The sequence below is a fragment of the Narcine bancroftii genome, chromosome 5 (genome assembly GCF_036971445.1).
Source record: "Narcine bancroftii isolate sNarBan1 chromosome 5, sNarBan1.hap1, whole genome shotgun sequence".
Taxonomy (NCBI): domain Eukaryota; kingdom Metazoa; phylum Chordata; class Chondrichthyes; order Torpediniformes; family Narcinidae; genus Narcine; species Narcine bancroftii.
Genome location: NC_091473.1, coordinates 277,102 through 297,596, shown reverse-complemented (window position 1 = coordinate 297,596; position 20,495 = coordinate 277,102). Strand labels below are relative to the sequence as shown.

Sequence of the window (20,495 nt, the reverse complement as noted above, 5' to 3'; positions counted from 1 at the left end):
TGGACCCCTGTCTCAACCTTGTCATTATCCCTGCCTCTACTGCTTCTTCCAACAGCTCATTCCACACAGCCGTCCCACTCCGTGAGAAGACGGTTCCCGCCAGGTCCCCATTAAATCTTTCCTCACTCACCTTAAACCTCGGCCCTCTAGTTTTACACTCCCAACCTGGGAATCCTCACTTTCTCATGACAGACGACACCATCCTGTGAATAATTAATTGAAAAGAGTCTTGGGAAAATATATTTAAAGGAACTATTTACATTCTCTGAGGAAACCTTGTGGTGAAATAGACTGCAAGTATTTTATTTTCTATCAATTAATTAGTTGACATGAGGGAAAGATGGGGGGGAGAGACAGGGAGGAGGGAGAGAGAGTGGGGGCTGAGAGGGGAAGGAGAGTGAGCATGAGGACAGGGAGGGGAGAGAGAGACAGAGGAGAGAAAGAGGAAAAGTAGGGGGAGAGAGTATGGGACAGGGGGAGAGAGGGGAAGGAGAGAATGAGCATGAGGACAGAGCGGAAGAGATGAGAGAGTGTTAGGTCTGCTTTGTTCATGAATGAGTGAGACAAACACCAGGCTGAGTCGAAATCAGGGTTCTTTGTTCTTTATTACCGGATTGTAACACTTGCGACTAACAAAGTTAGTCGGAGAATGCATTCTGCCGTTATCAGCAAAATGGTGATTTTTTATACCCTTGGATATGTGCTTAGAACATCATCATATCATTACTTGTCCAATGACTAAAACTGTTGCTATCCTTTCCCTGCTAGCTTCCTGCCTCTCAATCCATCAATGTCTCTCTTATCTTGTAAGTACAAGGATGCATTCTGTTACTCCTTAGTACTGGGTGACTCCTTCTCCGGTCCCATCTCATGATGTTTTACCTAACAGGAGTACAAGGACACCTCCCCTTCTTGTTACTGCCCTGTACAGGGTAACTCCCTACACATTCCCATCTCATGATGTTTTACCTTACAATCCCTCCTTTGTCCTCTTTAGAGGACAATCTCGCCCTGACTATGCTACCACCGCGTTACATTAGTTCGCCTATTATTGCCAAGCTCTATACGGGTTCTGTTCACAGGGTAGTTCGGCTGGTGGGCGAGGGCTCCCCCAACCCTCCTTTGCGTACACCCCCCATCCGTCACCCCGATCCCATTGCCCGTTTACGTTTCATCCCATTTGCCCCCAAGCAAAAAACTAGCTAACCCCCCGTACATTAGTAAATTCCCAAGTTAACATATGGTCTACAATCTAATTCATAATACTTGTTCTACAATCTGATTAATAATGTTTGTGTTACAATCAATGTTATAATATTTAGGTTACAAGCAAGGTTAAAATTATATGTGTAACAATCTAATTCACAATCCCTCCTTTCCATCACATTCCCCTTCAGACTCCAGATCGATCTCAGCAACTTTCTCCGCCTCCTGTAATGTGAGATAGTCTTGCTCCACAGCCTGCACAGCTTGATATTTCGGAGGCAGTTCATCACGGTCAGCAAGGGCTGTCTCTATGGTCCTCGTGACCAGCGTTCGAATGCATGGAATACAACAACAGCCACAAGTGATAAAAATTGATACAGAAATGAACAAACCCAGCAAAAGTTGTCCTAACAATGTGCTCCATCTCCCAAACACTCCCTGTAACCAGGATAAAACAGGATTGGAGACTCCAGACTGGGCTTTTAATTCTTTCGCCAATGCCCTAAGTTTCGTTAACCCCTTAGTGAGTGATCCATCTGGCCCTGTGTTATTAGAGATAGAAGTGCAGCATAGATCTCCAAACATAGCACACACTCCACCTTTCTCTGCCAGGACCATATCAATCGCTATCCTATTCTGAAGTGTCATAAGGGAAGTTTCTGACAGTTGTTGATGTATTGCCTCAACAACGTCCCTGGTCAAATTTGCAAGGCGCTGGACATTATAGTGAATAAGGTTGATCCTATTAACATTCTTATTTACAGTGATGGGAAAAATTGCACTAAAAACAGGAAAGCTTTCAAACCCAGCTGCAATCTCATCGGCTAATTTAAATTCGTCCGGAATATTCCGGGCTTGGCCAATGGCATCAATCCATACCCCATCAGGGTTCCTTCCTCCCGGCCCCAAGAGTCCAACACTCCTCCTTTTCCTCCACAGCCAACTCTCTGTGTGGCGCAATTCTAGGGAATCCTCGTCTCCCTCCTGCCTTTTGACAATCAGCACTGGCGCATTAAGGGTTACTAGAGCACACCGACCATCCCAGTTAGCGGGGAGCCAGTTGTACAGCACTCTTCCTCCACAAAACTCATCTGTGTAGTCATTCAATCTGCTACAAGTCTCCTTAGTTTCAGATTCATTTTTTTTTGTTATGGGACCTCAAAATCATCCCCTGTATATGTTCATGATAACCAGTAACCTGTTTGGCTGCCCTGTCAGGCACCCATGTGGCGTTTTCCCTGCTAATAGTAGGTCGTCTACATACTGAATCAGTGTAACATCTTCCGGGAGCTTTAATTTCATTAGGATTTCCCTAAGGGCCTGATTGAACAGTCCTGGACTGTCCTTATAACCCTGAGGTAATCTAGTGTATGTGTACCGATGTGCTTGGTAAGTGAAAGTTAACCAGTCTTGCCATTCCTCAGCTAAATTCAAGCAGAAGAATGCGTTTGCCAGATCAATGACAGTATAGTATTCGTGCTCCGGACTCAGAGCCCTAAGTGCTACATATGGGTCTGGGACTGGTCTCCCGATGGTCTTGGTAGCCAAGTTAATTTCCCGGAGGTCGTGTACCATCCTCCAGTCTTTTCTACCCTGTTTGGGAACAGGCATGATGGGCGTGTTCCACATACTGTCAGGTGCCGCCCTTAAAACCCCTGACTCCATTAACCCTTCTATCGTTCCTTTAATACCCTCCTCCTGACTGGGCGACAAGCGGTATTGTTTTCTCCATATTGGTTTCTGCCCGGGGTTGGCCAATTCTAGAAATACCTCTCCTTTTATTACTCCCACATCATAGGGCCCCGTTGTCCATATATGTGGACTCAGATTAGAAAGATATTTGTCTGAGTCTCTGTGATCAATATTTTCTCCTTCTATGGCTCGGTCTCTTTCTACTTTCTCATTCACTACCTGGTCCCATGCTTCAATATTCAGTCTGACAAATTTTCCTCCCTCCGAGGTGGAATATCCCGGGATTTCTGTCTGCCTGTATTCACACCCTATCGCTTCCTTTACCATCGGACCCAGCTGTCGAGCGTGATGATCTTTGGCAATACCCAAGGTCACATGAGGCACACTTTCTACTCCTAAGCAGAACCACTCCATTTGTTCTTCTGTCATGACAACCATAGCAGCTATTCCCTCCTTACCTACAAAGATAAATGGACAATGTATCGTTTCTGTCTTCCCTTCTTTTAGAGAGTCCCACCTCTCTTCATATTCCTGGTCCGGGTGGATGGTGTAGTTTAATGTAACATGCATAGGATCTAGTGGATAATGGTAATCCCCATACCGTGGAATACTGGCCCTCCACTCAAAAAACTGTTTAATCAGCCCTGGGCCTGGTTCATCATACAGTAGCCGACTCCAGAAAATACTAACCTCCACAGAGTCTTCTGAAGCGTTAGATGGGGTCATTACTATAAACTGTCCTCCCCTTCTTATTGTATCCCCTGGGTATGTTAACCGAAGGCCCTTCTCAGAACATTGTATGGTTATTCCTAGTTTGGTAAGAATGTCCCTTGCTAATAAATTAATGGGGCAACTTGGCACAACCAGGACAGGCGTTTTAACCCTTTGTCGTCCAAATGTCATGTCGATGTTATCTGTATAGGGCTGTGTTTCCCTTATCCCGGAGAATCCTATTGTAGATAATGTTTTGCCCGAAAATGTGCTCCCTGGGGGTTTTTTAATCACTGTCGTAACTGCTGCCCCTGTGTCAACCATAAATTCAATTTTTTCTCCATTTACCGTCCCCCAAATTTTTGGTGGCTCCCAGGGAGGCGTGATTTTTGATTCTCCTGGGCACCGTCAATAATCAAATTCAGCACCTTCCTCAATATAGTCATTACACTGAGGTGCCTGGACTTGTTGATCACTCTGCCACCCCCCGATTCTCTGGGGCCCATCAATATGTCCACCCCTACCCCTTGCTTGTCCTCTTAAGTTTCCTCCTCTTCCCCGATAGCCTCTCATAGAGGGTAATCTTTTTCCCCTTGCTCTCCCAGCCTCCGGACAGTTCCGCTGGTAGTGTCCAGGATTTTGGCAGTACCAGCATACTGCATGTTCCCCTCTATACATTGTACCTAGCTGTCTTTCTCAACCATTTCTTACTTGGGGTCCCGGATTTATCACTGGCCCCATGACCTGTGGGACTATCTGTTGGGCCGCTAATTTAACCCCTATATGTTCTATGGCTCTCACCAATTTATCGGTTGTCTTGTCCACCTCCTTCTGGGACGCACTTTCTGACTTAGCATGCTCTGATTGACGATGTCGTTTGATTGCATGTGTCAGGTGTCTTTTCCACAAATCCTCTGACATTGTCTCTAATCCCACAATGTCCCTTAATTTTGCTTGAACCGTAGCAGGTAGTCCGTTTATTATCCCATTACGAAAGTGAGCCCTTCCTAAGGGGCTGTGGTCGGGTCTTTCTCCAGTCCCTGTTTCCCATAAGTCCCATGCTCGAGTGAAATACTCGTGTGCAGTCTCTCCTTCCTTTAGTTGAAGGGTTACCAAGGCATCCAAACTATAGGGTGTAGGAAATGTTTCTCTAAGTGCTTCCCAAAATTTATTCCGAAGTGGGTTAAATTCTATTTCATCCCCCAATTTACTGCTTCTTACAATTCTCTCTATTTGCTTCAGGGCCCCTTCTGCCTTTAATTTTATCATGATAGTTCTGACATCTGCGAGTGCTAATTGTTCTTGGCAGATTTCTCGCTCAAAACAAGAAATCCATGGACTAGCCCCATTACTCAACGGAGGTAGTTTTTTCATTAAACTCTCTAAGTCCATTCGTGACCAGGGTACATATTTTTGAGTTCCCCGTCCCGTGATCAGTAATGGGCATTGATATCTCAATTTTGGGGATTTCTGCTCCTTCTTTACTCTTGGCATGCATTTATTTATCCCACCTTGTTCTGACTCTTCTTCGTCACTGTCACTGTCCCTATCAGCTTCCAATGTCTCAGGGTCAAAGGTATATTGGTCACGTTCATCTCTAAGATAATCTTTTCGGCCATAGTTTAGTTGTTTCACATCTTTCTCTTTTGTCCTAACTATGTCCAGGTAGGCATGTCTATTTTTCTCCCTCCCGAGTCTTTTCCTTCTACTTTCCTCCCATGGTGGATCGTATCTCGTTTCCTCATCTGTACTACACTTTTCGTCCTTTACTCCTATTACCATTCCTTCAGCTTTAATTTCTCCTGACAGTGTTGTAGTTATCTTTTCCACTTCCTTCAATACACCTACCATTAATTCTTTTTGATCCTCACTGATCTGCCCCAGCACATTAATATCTCTGTTTAATTTTTTAATGTTATCCTGAACCTTTTTCATGTTCCATTTCTGTATCTCTAACTCCTTTTCTATTTTCTTGGACTCCAGAGGGGTCTCTACATCTATTACTCCCCCTTCTATTTTTATTAAAGGGGCCTGTACCTCGTCTGATGTGTCCCTATTCCCGTGGTTCTTGTCACACCCCAGTGTCTCAATATCTGGATATAAGGGACGTGACTCCAGTATCCCATCTGGGGTGTCAGAGAGAGAGAGAGAGAGAGAGAGAGAGAGAGAGCATAGCGAGAGAAAGAGATAGAGAGGCAGATACACAGAGCACAAGAGATAGAGAGAGAAAATGCCTTGCACTGGCCCCACTGGGAGAAAAGTCTTCAGATTAACACTTTCGTTTCAAAGGTTTTAAAAGGTTCTCATCCTGTGATCACTGGTCTGGATCAGATTGGGTCTCCCACCACTGGGAACTATCACTCCTTCCTTCCCTCCCACCTCGAGTGAGCTACACGTCAGCCCACAATGTCTGCCCTGATCCCGCAATGGTGGGGGTGCAGGAAAAAGGGAGGGAGAGAGGATAAAACAGGATCCCATTTGATGCGGAGCTGGAATTGTGGGCACAAAATTAAAACCAAATTGTATTTCTCTGCCCTGCCCAACCTGGGGATTTCAGGGCAGCACCGCCACAGATTGGGATTGGGAGGGGGAGTGGGTGAGAGAGGAGGGGGGGGAGAAGAGAGAGAGGGGGAGAGAAGAGAGAGGGGGGAGGGTGAAAGGAGGGAGGGAGAGAGCAAACCCGGACACTTCGTGGCTGGAAACTGGAAACAGGCACTTTTCCTTTCCCTTCTGTGTTTTGTTTCTTCCAGCTTATCTAAGCCTCTACGTTTTAAAATTTTTTTTTCCTCACCTGTCAGGAACATCTCAGTGCCCCCGGGTAACCAACCCCTCTTCCTCCAGCGGTCTACACATTTTCGGAGCATTTTTTGTTTTTCCAATGCCGCATTACTGGTATTTCGCTCCTCTAATTCCTGATTAATTTCCTTAATAACTTGGTCAAAAGTCTTAGCAGGCAACTGTACAGCCATAGCTGCGGGACCGCTTTCTAATGCCTGTTTTAATTTAGGTTCTTGTCCGTTTAGGGGATCTATGTCAACGAAAATTGCTTTTAAAAATGTCTCCTTTCAAGCTGGATGACTAATATCTTTTAAAAGAACAGTCTCTAAGTCTTGTCCTCCAATTGACTTCAGACTGTCCTGTATACTCTGATTGCTCGTTTTCCACTCTCTGTTTTCCCAAAGGGGTCTGAAAGTTAAATTACAACTAGAAAACCAAATATTTGGGCTATACTTTTGTCCTGTTTCCCTGTACCAATCTATGAATTTACGTAACTTTATCTCCTTGGTGATGTTGGGAATACCCTCATTTAACTTATCAAAAGTATTTCGAATAAACCGGGTGTCTCTTAGGAGTTTGTCAACTTTTTCATTAATATCTCCTACCTGATCCGGACACAGCTGTCGCAGCCTTCTGTCGTCGTTCTTGTTCACCAGGCAGGCGTCCCTGAGTACTTTTTTTGTTGTCTCAAGGTCTCTAGTGTCTGCTGTGGTATTCCACCACGGCGAATTGGGGAAATAAATTCTTAACTTCTCAAGTGTACAGACATTATCATACCTACCGGACATTTATAAGTCAGTCTCTCAGATACAATTGAGGCCAATAAGCCTGAACCTTTGTTTTCTTTCAAAGCCCAACCTTCACGTGGGAGATTTCTCCTCTTAATAACCAGTTTAGGGCAGAAAACTCAGGTCCTCAATTGTTTATAGACCACCTTCTCACTCTATTGGACTTTGCAACGACACAATAAAGACTTTTAAACTCTAGTAGTTTCTTGCGAAGCACTTAATAAATGTCATTCAAACACCTTAAGGACTTTTATCTTGTCTGTAATCACTTACGTGTTACAATCCTGGCATGCGACCTTCAATTGTGGTCGTCTAATTTGTCCGATCTCCAGTTCTTACTGACAATCATAAAGATTTAAAAAAAAAAAAAAGAGAATTTTGTTAAAACAGGCTTCTCTGGACCTTTTTATCAGCCGGCTGAGATGATTGTCAGAAAAAACAGAAACCGTCGTCCAGTGTTCACTCACCCATCACGTCGGGGTCACCAAATTGTTAGGTCTGCTTTGTTCATGAATGAGTGAGACAAACACCAGGCTGAGTCGAAATCAGGGTTCTTTGTTCTTTATTACCGGATTGTAACACTTGCGACTAACAAAGTTAGTCGGAGAATGCATTCTGCCGTTATCAGCAAAATGGTGATTTTTTATACCCTTGGATATGTGCTTAGAACATCATCATATCATTACTTGTCCAATGACTAAAACTGTTGCTATCCTTTCCCTGCTAGCTTCCTGCCTCTCAATCCATCAATGTCTCTCTTATCTTGTAAGTACAAGGATGCATTCTGTTACTCCTTAGTACTGGGTGACTCCTTCTCCGGTCCCATCTCATGATGTTTTACCTAACAGGAGTACAAGGACACCTCCCCTTCTTGTTACTGCCCTGTACAGGGTAACTCCCTACACATTCCCATCTCATGATGTTTTACCTTACAGAGAGGGAAAGGAGAAAATGAGCATGAGGACAGAGGGAGGGAGAGAGAGAGACAGAGGAGAGTAAAAGTAGGGGGAGAGAGAGTATGGGACGGTGGGGGGGGGGGGGAGAGAGAGAGTATATGGGGGCTGAGAGATAGAGAATGAATGTGACAGCCTGACTCTGACACTTGAATGAACGATTTATTGTCATTCTCATTTGCCCAAAGCCCCAGCCACTCAGTGTAACTTATTCCTGCATAGTGATCCTGTCCATTGCATCATGGTAAAGGCTTGTTGAGGGGATGGGGGTTTGCAGCGTCAGGCGTGCCTGCCAGAGAGGATCGGTTATCTCTGGTCCTGCCCAATCCTGGGGCTGGTCCTCACTCCACTCACTCCACTCACTCCACACAGAGCTGCCCTGACCCAGGTGGGAGGAGGCGTGGTGCCACCAGCAGTGGTGGGGGAGAGTGACTGCCAACCTTTGCACCTCCATGTACCCAACTTGGGGTGGGGGAGGGGGGAACCCGCTGGGGTGAGGGTCCATACCTTTCCCCATACACCGCACTGCCACTGAATGGTCACGCTGCAGCACAGGAGGCCGTTCAGCCCAGATGTCCACATCCTGCTATCCCAGTGACCTAGTCCTTGTCTGTGCAGTTGGGGAGGAGATGATCTAACTAACAGGAGACTCTGCTTGCTGTGTCCTAGGTATGGCCAGATGACTGCTGGAAGCTACTGCTATATTGGTCCCCAAGGGATTGTCCACGGAACAGTGGTAAAAATGCTTCCCTTCCCTAGTCCAACACATGCGTACGTCATCTCAAAGACCAGTGGTCGACGGTTCCTAGTGACAACCTTCCCGTCCCCTCCCCTCTTCCTGTAACCACACCAGTTCCCTGTTGGTTCCGCTATAACTCTTCTGCTTTGAAAGTCGGTAGAACGCTAATCCGAACATTGAATAACTGAGGTTTACTGTGTTTCGCGTGAAACATGACCTGCTGGAGGAACTCAGGTCAAGCAGCATCCACGGGACAAAAGCAATGGTGGACCTTTTGAGCTGAAATCTTTCTCTGTACTGCCTGAGCTCAGTTCCCCAGTAATTGTGAGGTGATCCAGTCCACTCTTCCAAACTCAGTCCTCCAGCGCTTCACAAATCACAAAGCATGTTGGCAGCACCTTCACCAGGGCTTCAGCAACTCCAGGAAGGGGAAGGGGTCAGCTCCACCTTCTGGAGAGCATTAGAGATGGTGGATTTCGGAGTTGGCCATCGGCCCTTTGGCCTCTCAGTCAGTGGGGTCATTTATGCAGGCTGCACTGGCCTCAGCTCCATTCTTCTGGACCTCCCAGAAAACCCTGGTCCGTCCCCAGCTTGGGAAGTTCCAGGCTCCACCTGTACAACTGCTTGTGATTCACAACCCTCGAGGAGAAGCATTCCTCACATGCATCTTAAATGCACGGTTCCTCAGCTCAAAGGTGCCCGACTCTTCCCTCAGAGATCAATCCCTCTGCTTTGACCCTGGGCTCAAGCAGGACAGGGTCAAGGTCAGGTTGCTTGTATTAAAGACCTGGTCCTACCCCTCTTTCAGCTGACGGTCCTGAATGCTGGCCGCCGGTACCTGGGCTTGCACAACCTGCGTGGCAAGGTCTTTGTGACATCAGGTTTGGGCGGGATGAGCGGAGCACAGGCCAAGGCTGCCGTCATCACCGGCTGCGTTGGCATCATCGCTGAGGTGAGTCCGCACATCTCCTCACAACCCAAAACTAAGTGGTGGGGGGAAGGAGGTTGGAAGGGGTGAGCGATGGGGGTATGGGGGAAGGGGAGGTTGGGGTATAGGGGAGGCAAGGAATGGAGAGATGGATAGTGGGAGTTGGGGAGGGGTGACGGGGAGATAGGGGTGGAGAGGATGGGGAGGAAGCGTGATAGGGTGGGGGATTGGGAGGGGCATGGGGGAGTGGAGGAAGGGAGAAGGTTGGGGAGGGTGGGAATGAAAAGGTGGGCAGGGTGGGGAAGGAATGAGGGTGGGGGGATTGGGAGAGGGCGAGGAGGTAGGAAGGGAGAGGGGATGGAGGTGGATGGGAAGTTGGGGGCGGGGGGATTGGAAGATGTGGAGGGGATTGGTGAGTGGAGATGAGGGTTGGAGACCACTCACCACTCTCCAGCTGGGAGACTCCCTCCTCTCAGTGAGCAGCTCCTACCCATCTCATCCTGTGTTCGTGAGCTCGAGACTGTCCCACCAGTGGATTCACTGTTCCTGCCAGGATAACCATCCAATCCCAGGAATTAGCCCTGGAGAATTGACAGGAAGGATGTGGAAGCTATGGAGAGGGGACAGAGGAGATCTACCAGGATGTTGCCTGGATTGGAAAATAAGTCTTGAGGCAAGATTAGCAGGGCTGAGACTTTTCTCTTTGGAGCGAAGAAGGATGTGAGATGGCTTAATAGAGGTCTACAAGATTCTGAGAGGCTGCCCGCTCTCTACGTTGGGCAGACAACGTGCAGTCCACGAGATCTCCCATCTCCTCACACTCAACTTGGAACACATTTTATCCACCACCCTGGCCAGATATTCAGGCCAAAAAATTTAAGAGAATAGAAGGGAAAAAAGCTGAGGTGATGAGGGGTGGGGGTGGGGGGGGCAGAGGGAGGTTTCTGTTAGCCATCTAGATTCTATTTGAGAAAACTTTTCATAACACACTTGATGTGGAAGCTATAGAGAGGGTCCAGAGGAGATTTGACCAGGATGTTGTCTGGACTGGAGAATGTGTCTTATGGGGCAAGGTTAGTGGAGATGGGACTTTTCTCTTTGCAGCAAAGAAGGATGAGAGGTGGCTTAATGGAGGTCTACAAGATCATGAGAGGCACAGATAAAGTGGACAGCCAGCGTCTTTTTCCCAGGGTGGGGTAGCAAACACTAGAGGACATCTGTACGAGGTGAAGGGAGGACGTTTTTGGGGAGACATCCGGGGTAAGTTTATAACCCAGAGAGTTGCAGATGCCTAGAAGGCATTGCCAGGGGTGGTGGCGGAGGCTGGAACATTAGGAGCATTTAATAGACTCTTTGACAGGCACATGAATGGAAGAAAAATAGAGGGTTGTGAGGTAGGGAGGGTTTAGTCTTTGTTTAGGTATTTATATGTTGGCACAACATCATGGGCTGAAGGGCCTGTACTATGTTCTAGTGTTCTATGTTATAAAGATCCACCATTAGCATTGCCCTGTGCCCCTTACAGTCAGAGAAAGAGAAGCGGAAGAGAGCGGCCCCAGAGTCACTGAGTGTCCGTGGATTTTCCTCCACAGCCTCTGCACAGACTCCTGTTCAATCCACTGGCAACCTGAGCTCCAGATCCAAACCCCCGACACAATGAGGAAGCCTTCAGTGGCCAAGGCCTTCTGGGAGCACTTCTTGCCCTCAGCACCCTCTTGAATCCCAGTTCCCATTCCTGGTGGGCCAGTCTCCAGCAGCCCGCAGCCTGGTGTGGGCCCTTTTACTTCGTTGCCAGCAGGCTGCAGCCTGTGTGTGCCCTTGCCTACTCCCTGTACATTCTAAACTCCATCACAGACCAACAAGCTGTTTACTTCCTCCACCTCCATGCTGGCGATGCCATTTGCAGGCCAGACTTCTCACTCCCTCGGTACCTCCCCATCCACATTCTCTCCTTCCAGAAATAACCAGCCTTTTAATTCAGATTCATGGCCTCACAGTCTGCCACAGTGATCCCCTTTTTTATAGAGTTTCACCTCCTACTTGATCCCTTTCTCTGGCATCGTTCAAACAGCTTCATTGCAATCCGTGCTCATATTGACATCAGTGTTGTTGGCACCTCCTGACATATCACGAACCATGTCTTTGTGCCAAATCTCCTCTACCCTTTCCCTGAGACTTGCAGAGACCCAGTGAATCCATCTGCTTGGGCGAAAGAAGTGGCCCATCAGTTCAACTCAACCTTTCTGTGGAAGCTGGAGAGCCAGGCAGCATCCATGGAGAGAGATGGTCAGCCATTGGTTCAGGTCGCGACCGTTTCACCCCGTGGACACTGCCTGTCCTGCTGAGTCGCTCCAGAAGCTAGTGGTCCTGCTCAGGATTGCGGCGTACTGCAGTTTCTGAACCTCTGTGTTACAGGTGGACGAGGCAGCGCTGAGGAAGCGCCAGCGGCAGGGTTGGCTCATGCAGGTCACAGACAGCCTGGACCAGTGCATTGCCCAGATCAGGTGTGACCCTCCTCCCTCCTGGCCCACCCCACATTCCCTCCTCACCTACCCTCTCCCAGGGAGCACAGCTGAATGGTTCATTGCACTATCCAATGGACAGCCAACCCCTGGGGTCAATGAACCATGAGGGTTGTTGATAAGGTAAATAGTCTTTTCCTGGAGAATCTATAATGGGGAGGGGAGGTTAAAAAGGGAAAAGATACAGAAGGGGCAACATGGTGGGTGTAGTGGTTAGCATAACGTCGTTACAGCGCCAGAGATCGGGACTGGGTTTCGAATCCCACACTGTCTGTAAGGAGTTTGTATGTTCTTCCCATGTCTGTGTGGGTTTTTCCCAGGGGCTCTGGTTTCCTCCCACCATTCAAAATGTACCAGGGGTGTAGATTAAGGGATGTCATTGGGCGGCACAGGCTTGTGGGCTGAAATGGCCATGCCATATGTCCAAATTTTTTTAAAAATTAAGTATTAGAGCCAGAATGAGGAGTAAAACCTGAAAGTCTGCAGAGGCTGTGATTGTAGTAAAAACACAGAAATGCTGGAGGAACTCAGCGGCCTAGGCACAGTGGTGCCAGCCCATTCAGCCCCACCTCTTATTCTGTCTCAGACCGAAGGATGAACTTGAGCTCTCCCATCCCTGAGACAAGATGGAGGGGTATAGACTATTGAGGGCACGTGAGGCTTCAGACAGAAGGAAAGGCAAAGCCGCAAGGAAATGGAGGGGGTAGGATTGCTTTGGATGTTTTAACCCCAGTCTCTGTGTTGCAATGAAACCTGACGTACCTGTGAGTCTGCCTGATAATCCCTTGAACTGAGATAAACTAATCTTCAGTCCTTTACTGAATTTCAGGGAGGCTCGACAGAAGAAAATAGCCCTCAGCTTGGGTTACCACGGGAACGTGGTGGATCTTTGGTAGGTGATTCTGGAAATTTATCGTCTTTGCTTTTCAATTCTTTTCATTAACATCCACGTGCCTGTGTAAGAGTATTTTAAATGTTCTCCACCACCAATCCTGGCAAGGCATTCCACACACCTAAACTCTGTGTTGGGAAAAAAAACTTACCCCTGAAGTCTCCCCTAAACTTTCCTCCCTTCACTTTGTACTGATGTCCTCTGGTGTTTGCTACTCCCGTCCTGGGGAAAAAGGAGCTGGCTGTCCACCCTATCTATGCGTCTCAGATTCTTGTAAACCTCTATCAAGTCACCTCTCATCCTTCTCTCCAGAGAGAAAAGTCCCAGCTCTGCTAACCTTGCCCTATAAGACACTTTATCCAGACCAGACAACATCCTGGTAAATCTCCTCTGCACCCTCTCCATACCTTCCACATCTTTCCTGTCACATTAAGTGTATTATGGAAAGTTTTCTCAAATAGAATGTAAATGGCTATCAGAGACTCCCCCCCCCCCCCCCCCATCACCTCAGCTTTTTTTTTTTCCTTTCTATTCTCTTAAATGTCATGGCCTAAATATTGTTTATAACCTGTTCCACGTTGAGTGTGAGGAGATGGGAGATCCTGTGGACTCCACATCTGCCCAATGTAGAGAATGGGCAGCATTGGACCTTCAGTGCTGAAACAAGGCAGGGCAAGTCACGGAGGGTGGGGGGTTGGGGTGGGGGGGAGAAATGTGGGGGGCATTCTAGGTGCAGTGACCATAATTCTATCAACCCTAAAATGGGAGAAATACTGGTGCACAGGTTAAAGTCCTTAACTGGGACAAGGCTAATGGTCAACAACTTGCAGAGGTTAATGGGGAGAAAGTGTTAGTGTGCAATTGAGCCTAGGAGGGTTCTACAGGTGAAATTGGGAGAAGGGCAAGAAAACAAGCTAGGTGCTTGGGCCTGTCCCTGTATTATTATGGAGGTAACAAGCCAGGCAATGGTGCTTGGGCCTGTCTGTGTATTACTATGGAGGTAACAAGCCAGTCCATGGTGCTTGAGCCTGTCTCTGTATTACTATGGAGGTAACAAGCCAGGCTGTGGTGCTTGGGCCTGTCCCTGTATTACTATGGAGGTAACAAGCCAGACAGTGGTGCTTGGGCCTATCCCTGTGTTACTGGGGAAGAGGAGATGAACAGGCTAGGCAATGGTAGTTGGGCCTGTCCCTGAAGTGGATTGAATGGGTGCCGGTTCCAGACATCCCCTGCACCAGGCCTCAGTGATGGGCCACCGCCTCAGGAAGTGTTGGTGCAGAGCCTCTGGGAGTGAGGCACAGTTCGATAACTGGCCCTTATCCTGAGAGTGGGTCTGGTGAAGGCCAGAGTCGTGGTGTCATACAAGCACACACATCATGCTGGCCCTTCCACACCAATCTCACGCCGGCATCGTGTTCATATAATGATCAAGTATCCATCAAAGATGCAAGGAGCTGCAGATGCAGCAAAGTCAAACTGCTAGAGGGTTTAATGATCAGGCAACATGTGTGGGGAAAGGGATGGACAATTTTTTGCGCTGAAACCTTCCATCTGGACACCCTCTCATCCTTCTATATTTATTTTTTCCTCTCGTGTGTAATATAATGTATACACGTAGTTTACTAGTGTAGTTTACATATCTGTATGGATGCAGCCAAAAGAATGTCATTGCATTTGTGAGTTGTACTTGTGTATATGACAGTAAACTCTCACTGCATATTGGACTATCTGCTGAAGTGCCAAACTCTGCCATAAAAGCGCCACAGGCTCTGTTTCCAGCAGATTCACGGGTTCTGAGAGTGGGGTGATCATCAACGAGGGTCCCCAAGATCAGACCTCCTGAGGGGTTGGGGGAAGTGAACGACAAGGGAATAGGTGAGTGGTATGTTTTGGAGGCTGAGTGAGGTCAGGAGAAGCCGTGGTGATAACTCTGGGCTCCCCACAGGGAAAGGTTGGCATGGGAGTGTGAGCACACTGGGGAGCTTCTGGTGGACCTAGGCTCGGATCAGACCTCCTGCCACAACCCTTTCAGCGGAGGGTACTACCCGGTGCAGTTAACCTTCAAGGCAGCCAATCAGATGATGCGTTCAGATCCAGCAGCCTTCCGCAGACATGTGCAGGAGAGGTAAGTGAAAGGAGCAACGAGGCCTTCCCCCTAACCTGGAGCATGGGCACCGAGGGATTGAGTGGCCACTGGCAGAGTGGGTGTTGGGGGAGAGTGGGTGACTGTGGGGCAGTGTATGTGGAGGAGAGTGTCTGCAGGGAGACTGGGTGATGGGGGAGAATGCCAACGGGGATAGAGTCCATGGGGAGAGTGGGTGATGGGGGGAGAGTCGGCAGGTAGAGTGGGTGATTGGGGGGGAGAGTTCACAGGTGAGAGAGTTCACAAGGAGAATGCATTATTGGAGAGAGTGGGTGATGGGGAGAGTGTCCGCGGGGAGGGTGGGGGTGTGGGTGAGGACAGGTGGGGGTAGGTGGTGCTGGGGTTGGAGGTGGGAGTGGGGGCAGAGCAGGAAGTGAAGGTAGGGGTGGGGGCAAGGACAGGGGTGAGGAAATGGGGCTGGGTGGGGATGTGGGTGGGGGAGGGAATGGGGGTGGGGTGAGGGAATGGGGGTGGGGTGAGGGAGGGAATGGGGGTGGGGTGAGGGTGAGGGGGGGTTGGGGAGAGTGGGGGGATGGGGGTGGCTGTGCTGGGTTTGGTGTTGAAGCATGCTCCCGTTCCCCGCAGTCTGAGACGACAAGTGATTGCCATCAACAGCCTGTCGGGGAAGGGGATGTTTTTCTGGGATTACGGGAACGCTTTCCTCCTTGAGGCGCAGAGAGCAGGTGAGGAAATCGCCACTTGGATACAAGAGCGGGCCATCTCACGGAATTATTCAACCCCACCCATGGGTGTCACACTGAGGGAGGGTGTAGCTGTCCTCTGTCCTCCCCACCCCTCTGCCCTCCCCTGCCTGTCTCTCCCAGTCATTCTTCCCGTCTTACTCCTCCTCCCCATCTATTCCTCCCCATCTCTTCCTTCCCATCTCTATCTCCCCCCAGCTTCTCCTCCCCTCCCTATCTCCCTTCCCCTTCCCTCTCCTCCCCTCACCTTCCCTCTCTTCCACCTTTCTCCACCTACCCCTCTCCTGCACCCTCTGTTCCCCCCTCTCTCTCTCCCTAGCAGACAGTGTGTTCAAGACCCCCACCAATTCCTCCCATGGCCCCTCCTCATGCACATAGCCCAGGGATGTGGCCTTGTACTGTGATCTCCAGGCTACAGACCCTGGTAAAGGAAGGTGAGGTTTGGCTGGGCACTCCCTCAACCTGCCTGTACATGATGGGCTGAATGGCCTCCTCAGTTTAACCTGGTACCTCTAAGCCCTGTTGGGGTTTGAGCATCACACAGACCAGGGGTCGGAGCACTGAGGTGAACATCTCTTGCCTGATCTCCCCTTCCAAGGTGAAGCTCACAACACGTTCTCTCTCAAATGGTTCCCAGGTGCTGATGTGGAGAAGGAAGGAGGCAGCGGGCTGGAGTTCAGATACCCCTCCTATGTACAGCACATCATGGGGTGAGTGTGCGGCATTGCCTATGCTGGGTTTGGTCAGAGGTGTTGCTCTTTCTCCTCATTCGTAATGTCAGGCTGAGTGCTTCTGGTCTCCGTGACTCTGGGTGAAAGGACGCTAAAGGCAGATGGTTATCATGATGGATGACAATAGCAGATGAAGGCTTACAGAGGAATCATGGTCTTCCTGCGTTCCAGAGTCAGAGAGCACAGGATCAGGCTCTTCAGCCCTTGTGGCCCATGCTAGCCAAGGCACCTGTGTGAGTGGGTTCCACCTGCTGCCTTTTAGTACATGTGCCCCTAAACCAGCCAATCCCAACCTTTTTGGGGCTATGGCCTCCTCCCCACTAGGACTTTGTTCAAAGGTTATGGACTCCCTTCCCTGTGAAGCTGTCAAGTTTTGGTTTCTTCCGAACTTCTCTCAACTCCATAAAAAATATTTTTGTTACACGAGGTGAAAAGAAAACAAAGGGTGACACGGTTAGGGCAACATTATTACAGCACCAACAACCCAGGTTTGAACACGGCACTGTCTGTAAGGAGTTTGGATGTTCTCCCTGTGTCTGCATGGGTTTACTCTGGGCACTCTGTTTCCTCCCACTTTTCAAAATGTACGGGGGTTCTAAGTTAATTGTGGTATTTGGGCGGCTTGGACTCGTGGGCTGGAAGAGTCCGTGACCGTGATATATGCCTAAATTAAGGCTTTTACTTAAATGTGCTGTGGACCTGGGTGGGCAGGGGGGGGGGGGGGGGGGGAGAAATCATAGGGACCCCAATGAGAATGGCTGCCCTAAACCCTTCCTATCCCTTGTCTTTCAAACATGACATTATCTCCCCCAGCAGCTCGTTTCACAAACCCACCACCCTCTATGTAAAGAAGGTGTCCCTCAGGTCCCCTTTAAATTTTCCCTTCTCACCCTAACCCAATGCTCGTTGCCTGGGGAAAGGCTGTAAGTGTTCCCCGATCTCTGCCCTTCATTGACTCTTTAAGTTCTCCCTCAGTCACCTGCACTCCAGGGAGAAAAGTTCCAGCCTATCCAGGCTCTCCTGATAACCCAAGTCCTTCGGTTCTGGTTACACTCCTATGAATCTTTCCTGCACCCTTTGCTGCAGTGACCAGAACTGCTTACAATTTGCTCTCACCAACATCGTGCACGGTTGTCACGTAACATCCCTACTCTTGCTCTGATCGATGGAGGCAAATGTGTCAAACGCTTTCTTCACCATCCTATCTATCAGCATTGCCACTTTCCTGGAACTAAGTAGCTGTTACCCCCAAGTCTCTCAATGCTTCAACGCTCCCCAGGGCCCTACCATTCACTCTATACCCTCCCAAAGTGCAACACCTCACCCTTGTCAAGTTGACTTCCATCTGTCATTCCTTGGCCCACTTCCCCACTTCGTCTGGATCCTATTGTAATTTCAGACAACAAACTGGGTTTGTTAGAGAATTCTCTATCCAGAGAATTCTCCTGCACACCCCACACAGAGCAGGATCACTGGAGGAGGTCAGTCAACAGTGGAGAGATTGAGGAATTGAGGGTTCTGGCCAAGAAGAATTGAGGCCATCATAGATCAGCCATGATAGTATTGAGTGGGCTCATGCCCCCATTTTTCTGCATCCTCAGAGCCCTTGTTAAACTGTCGTGTGTCTCCCTTTTGCAGAGATATTTTCTCCCTGGGCTTTGGCCCGTTTCGCTGGGTTTGCACCTCAGCTGACCCCAGTGATCTGGCAGAGACTGATGCCATCGTGACCTCGATCCTGGAGAAGATTATGAGTGAAGGTGAGTGGGTCGTGGGCTCAGGACCAAAGGTGTTGCAACCAAAGAACCCATTGGTCATACAACCCCTTGCTGGTGCGAATCACAAATGGAGTCATTTCTCTATTCCTCCTTTTTTTTTAAATTTTTTAATTTTTCACACTATGAACCACATTAATCAAAATACACACAAACATTTCCCTCTTGAATATACACAGTGTCATTTTCTCCCCTTTTTCCCCCCCTCCCTCCTTCCCACCCCACTCCAAACCCATTAAACGTTCAACATATACAATACATTAAACAATGTCATCACACAATGAAAATAAACAAGAAAATTGTGTCATCTACTTTTACACACAGGGTCAGTTCATTTCGTTGTCTTCTCATTCTGTCATTTTAGGGCGTCGAAGTCCGAGGCAAGCCCTCTCTGTTGTGTTCCATGTACGGTTTCCAAATTTATTTTTTTAAATTGTATGTTATTTTTTCCAATGGAACACATTTATTCATTTCCATGTACCATTGCTGTACTCTCAGGCTCTCTTCTGATTTCCAAGTTGACATTATACATTTTTTTGCTACAGCTAAGGCTATCATAATAAATCTTTTTTGTGCTTCATCCAATTTGAGGCCTAATTCTTTACTTCTTATATTACTTAGAAGAAAGATCTCTGGGTTTTTTGGTATGTTGCTTTTTGTGATTTTATTTAATACCTGATTTACATCTTCCCAAAACGTTTCCACTTTCTCACATGCCCAAATTGCATGTACTGTTGTTCCCATTTCCTTCTTACAGCGAAAACATCTATCTGATACTGTTGGATCCCATTTATTTAACTTTTGGGGCGTGATATATAGCCTGTGTAACCAATTATATTGTATCATGCGTAACCTCTTATTTATTATATTTCTCATAGTTCTGGAGCATAACTTTTCCCATATTTCATTTTTTATCTTTATGTTTAGATCTTGTTCCCACTGTTGATTGGGTTTATAGCTTATTTCATCATTTTCCTTCTCTTGCAGCTTGATGTACATGTTCGTTATAAATCTTTTAATTATCATTGTGTCTGTAATCACATATTCAAAACTGCTTCCTTCTGGTAATCTCAGTCTGCTTCCCAATTTGTCCTTTAAGTAGGTTTTCAGTTGGTGGACTGCAAACATTGTACCATGAGTTATTCCATATTTGTACTTCATTTGTTCAAATGATAATAAATTATTTCCCAAAAAACAATTTTCTATTCTTTTGATCCCTTTTCCCTCCCATTCTCAAAAGGAAAGATTATCTATTGTGAAAGGGATTAGTTGATTTTGTGTCAATATTAATTTTGGTAGTTCATAATTTGTTTTTTCCTTTCTTCCAAATGTTGAGCAGATGGTGCAGTACTGGTGAACTTCAATGTTGCACCAGTTTTTCATCCCACTTATATAGTATATGTTCTGGTGCCTTCTCCCCTATTTTATATAGCTCTATCCTGGTCCAATCTGGTTTTTCCCTTGTTTGATAAAAATCTGATAGGTATCTTAATTGTGCTGCTCTATATAATTTTTAAAGTTTGGTAACTTCAAATCACCTTGTTTGTACCATTCTGTTAATTTATCTAGCACACACATGTCAAACCCTGGCCCGCGGGCCAAATTTGGCCCGTGATATAATTATATTTGGCCCGCAAGATCATTTCAAAAATGTATTAGAGGTGGCCCGCCCTGCAGCGAGAGCCGATGCTGTTTTTTGGTAACGTCACCCCCACCATCCTCCCCCTTCATTGCACATCTTTCCCCATTGTAACACGAGAAATTGTAACACGAGAAGTCTGTCGATGTCATCAGCCGGCAAGCCAGTTGGAAGGCTCCCCGCACAACCAGTCACTTCTCCCACCTGTTGAGCGGTGCGGCGGATGGGCGAGCGCCTGTGATTTCCTGTCGGCGCGACAGGCATGGCAGGCTGCGCACGGCCCCCGGGCTGCACGAGCCC

General features: G+C 47.9%; 1 protein-coding gene across 3 annotated transcripts in view; it reads left to right on the top strand.

Moving 5' to 3' along the window:
- uroc1 (urocanate hydratase 1) overlaps nt 1-20,495 on the top strand; it is a 74,891-nt gene that overhangs the window by 24,023 nt on the left and 30,373 nt on the right. For all 3 annotated transcript variants that reach the window (XM_069936498.1, XM_069936500.1, XM_069936499.1), the window contains 8 exons: nt 8,798-8,864; nt 9,676-9,819; nt 12,211-12,299; nt 13,147-13,209; nt 15,155-15,334; nt 15,938-16,035; nt 16,691-16,763; nt 18,423-18,541. In XM_069936498.1, coding sequence (XP_069792599.1) covers nt 8,798-8,864; nt 9,676-9,819; nt 12,211-12,299; nt 13,147-13,209; nt 15,155-15,334; nt 15,938-16,035; nt 16,691-16,763; nt 18,423-18,541 — 833 coding nt within the window. The remainder of the gene's footprint in view (nt 1-8,797; nt 8,865-9,675; nt 9,820-12,210; nt 12,300-13,146; nt 13,210-15,154; nt 15,335-15,937; nt 16,036-16,690; nt 16,764-18,422; nt 18,542-20,495) is intronic.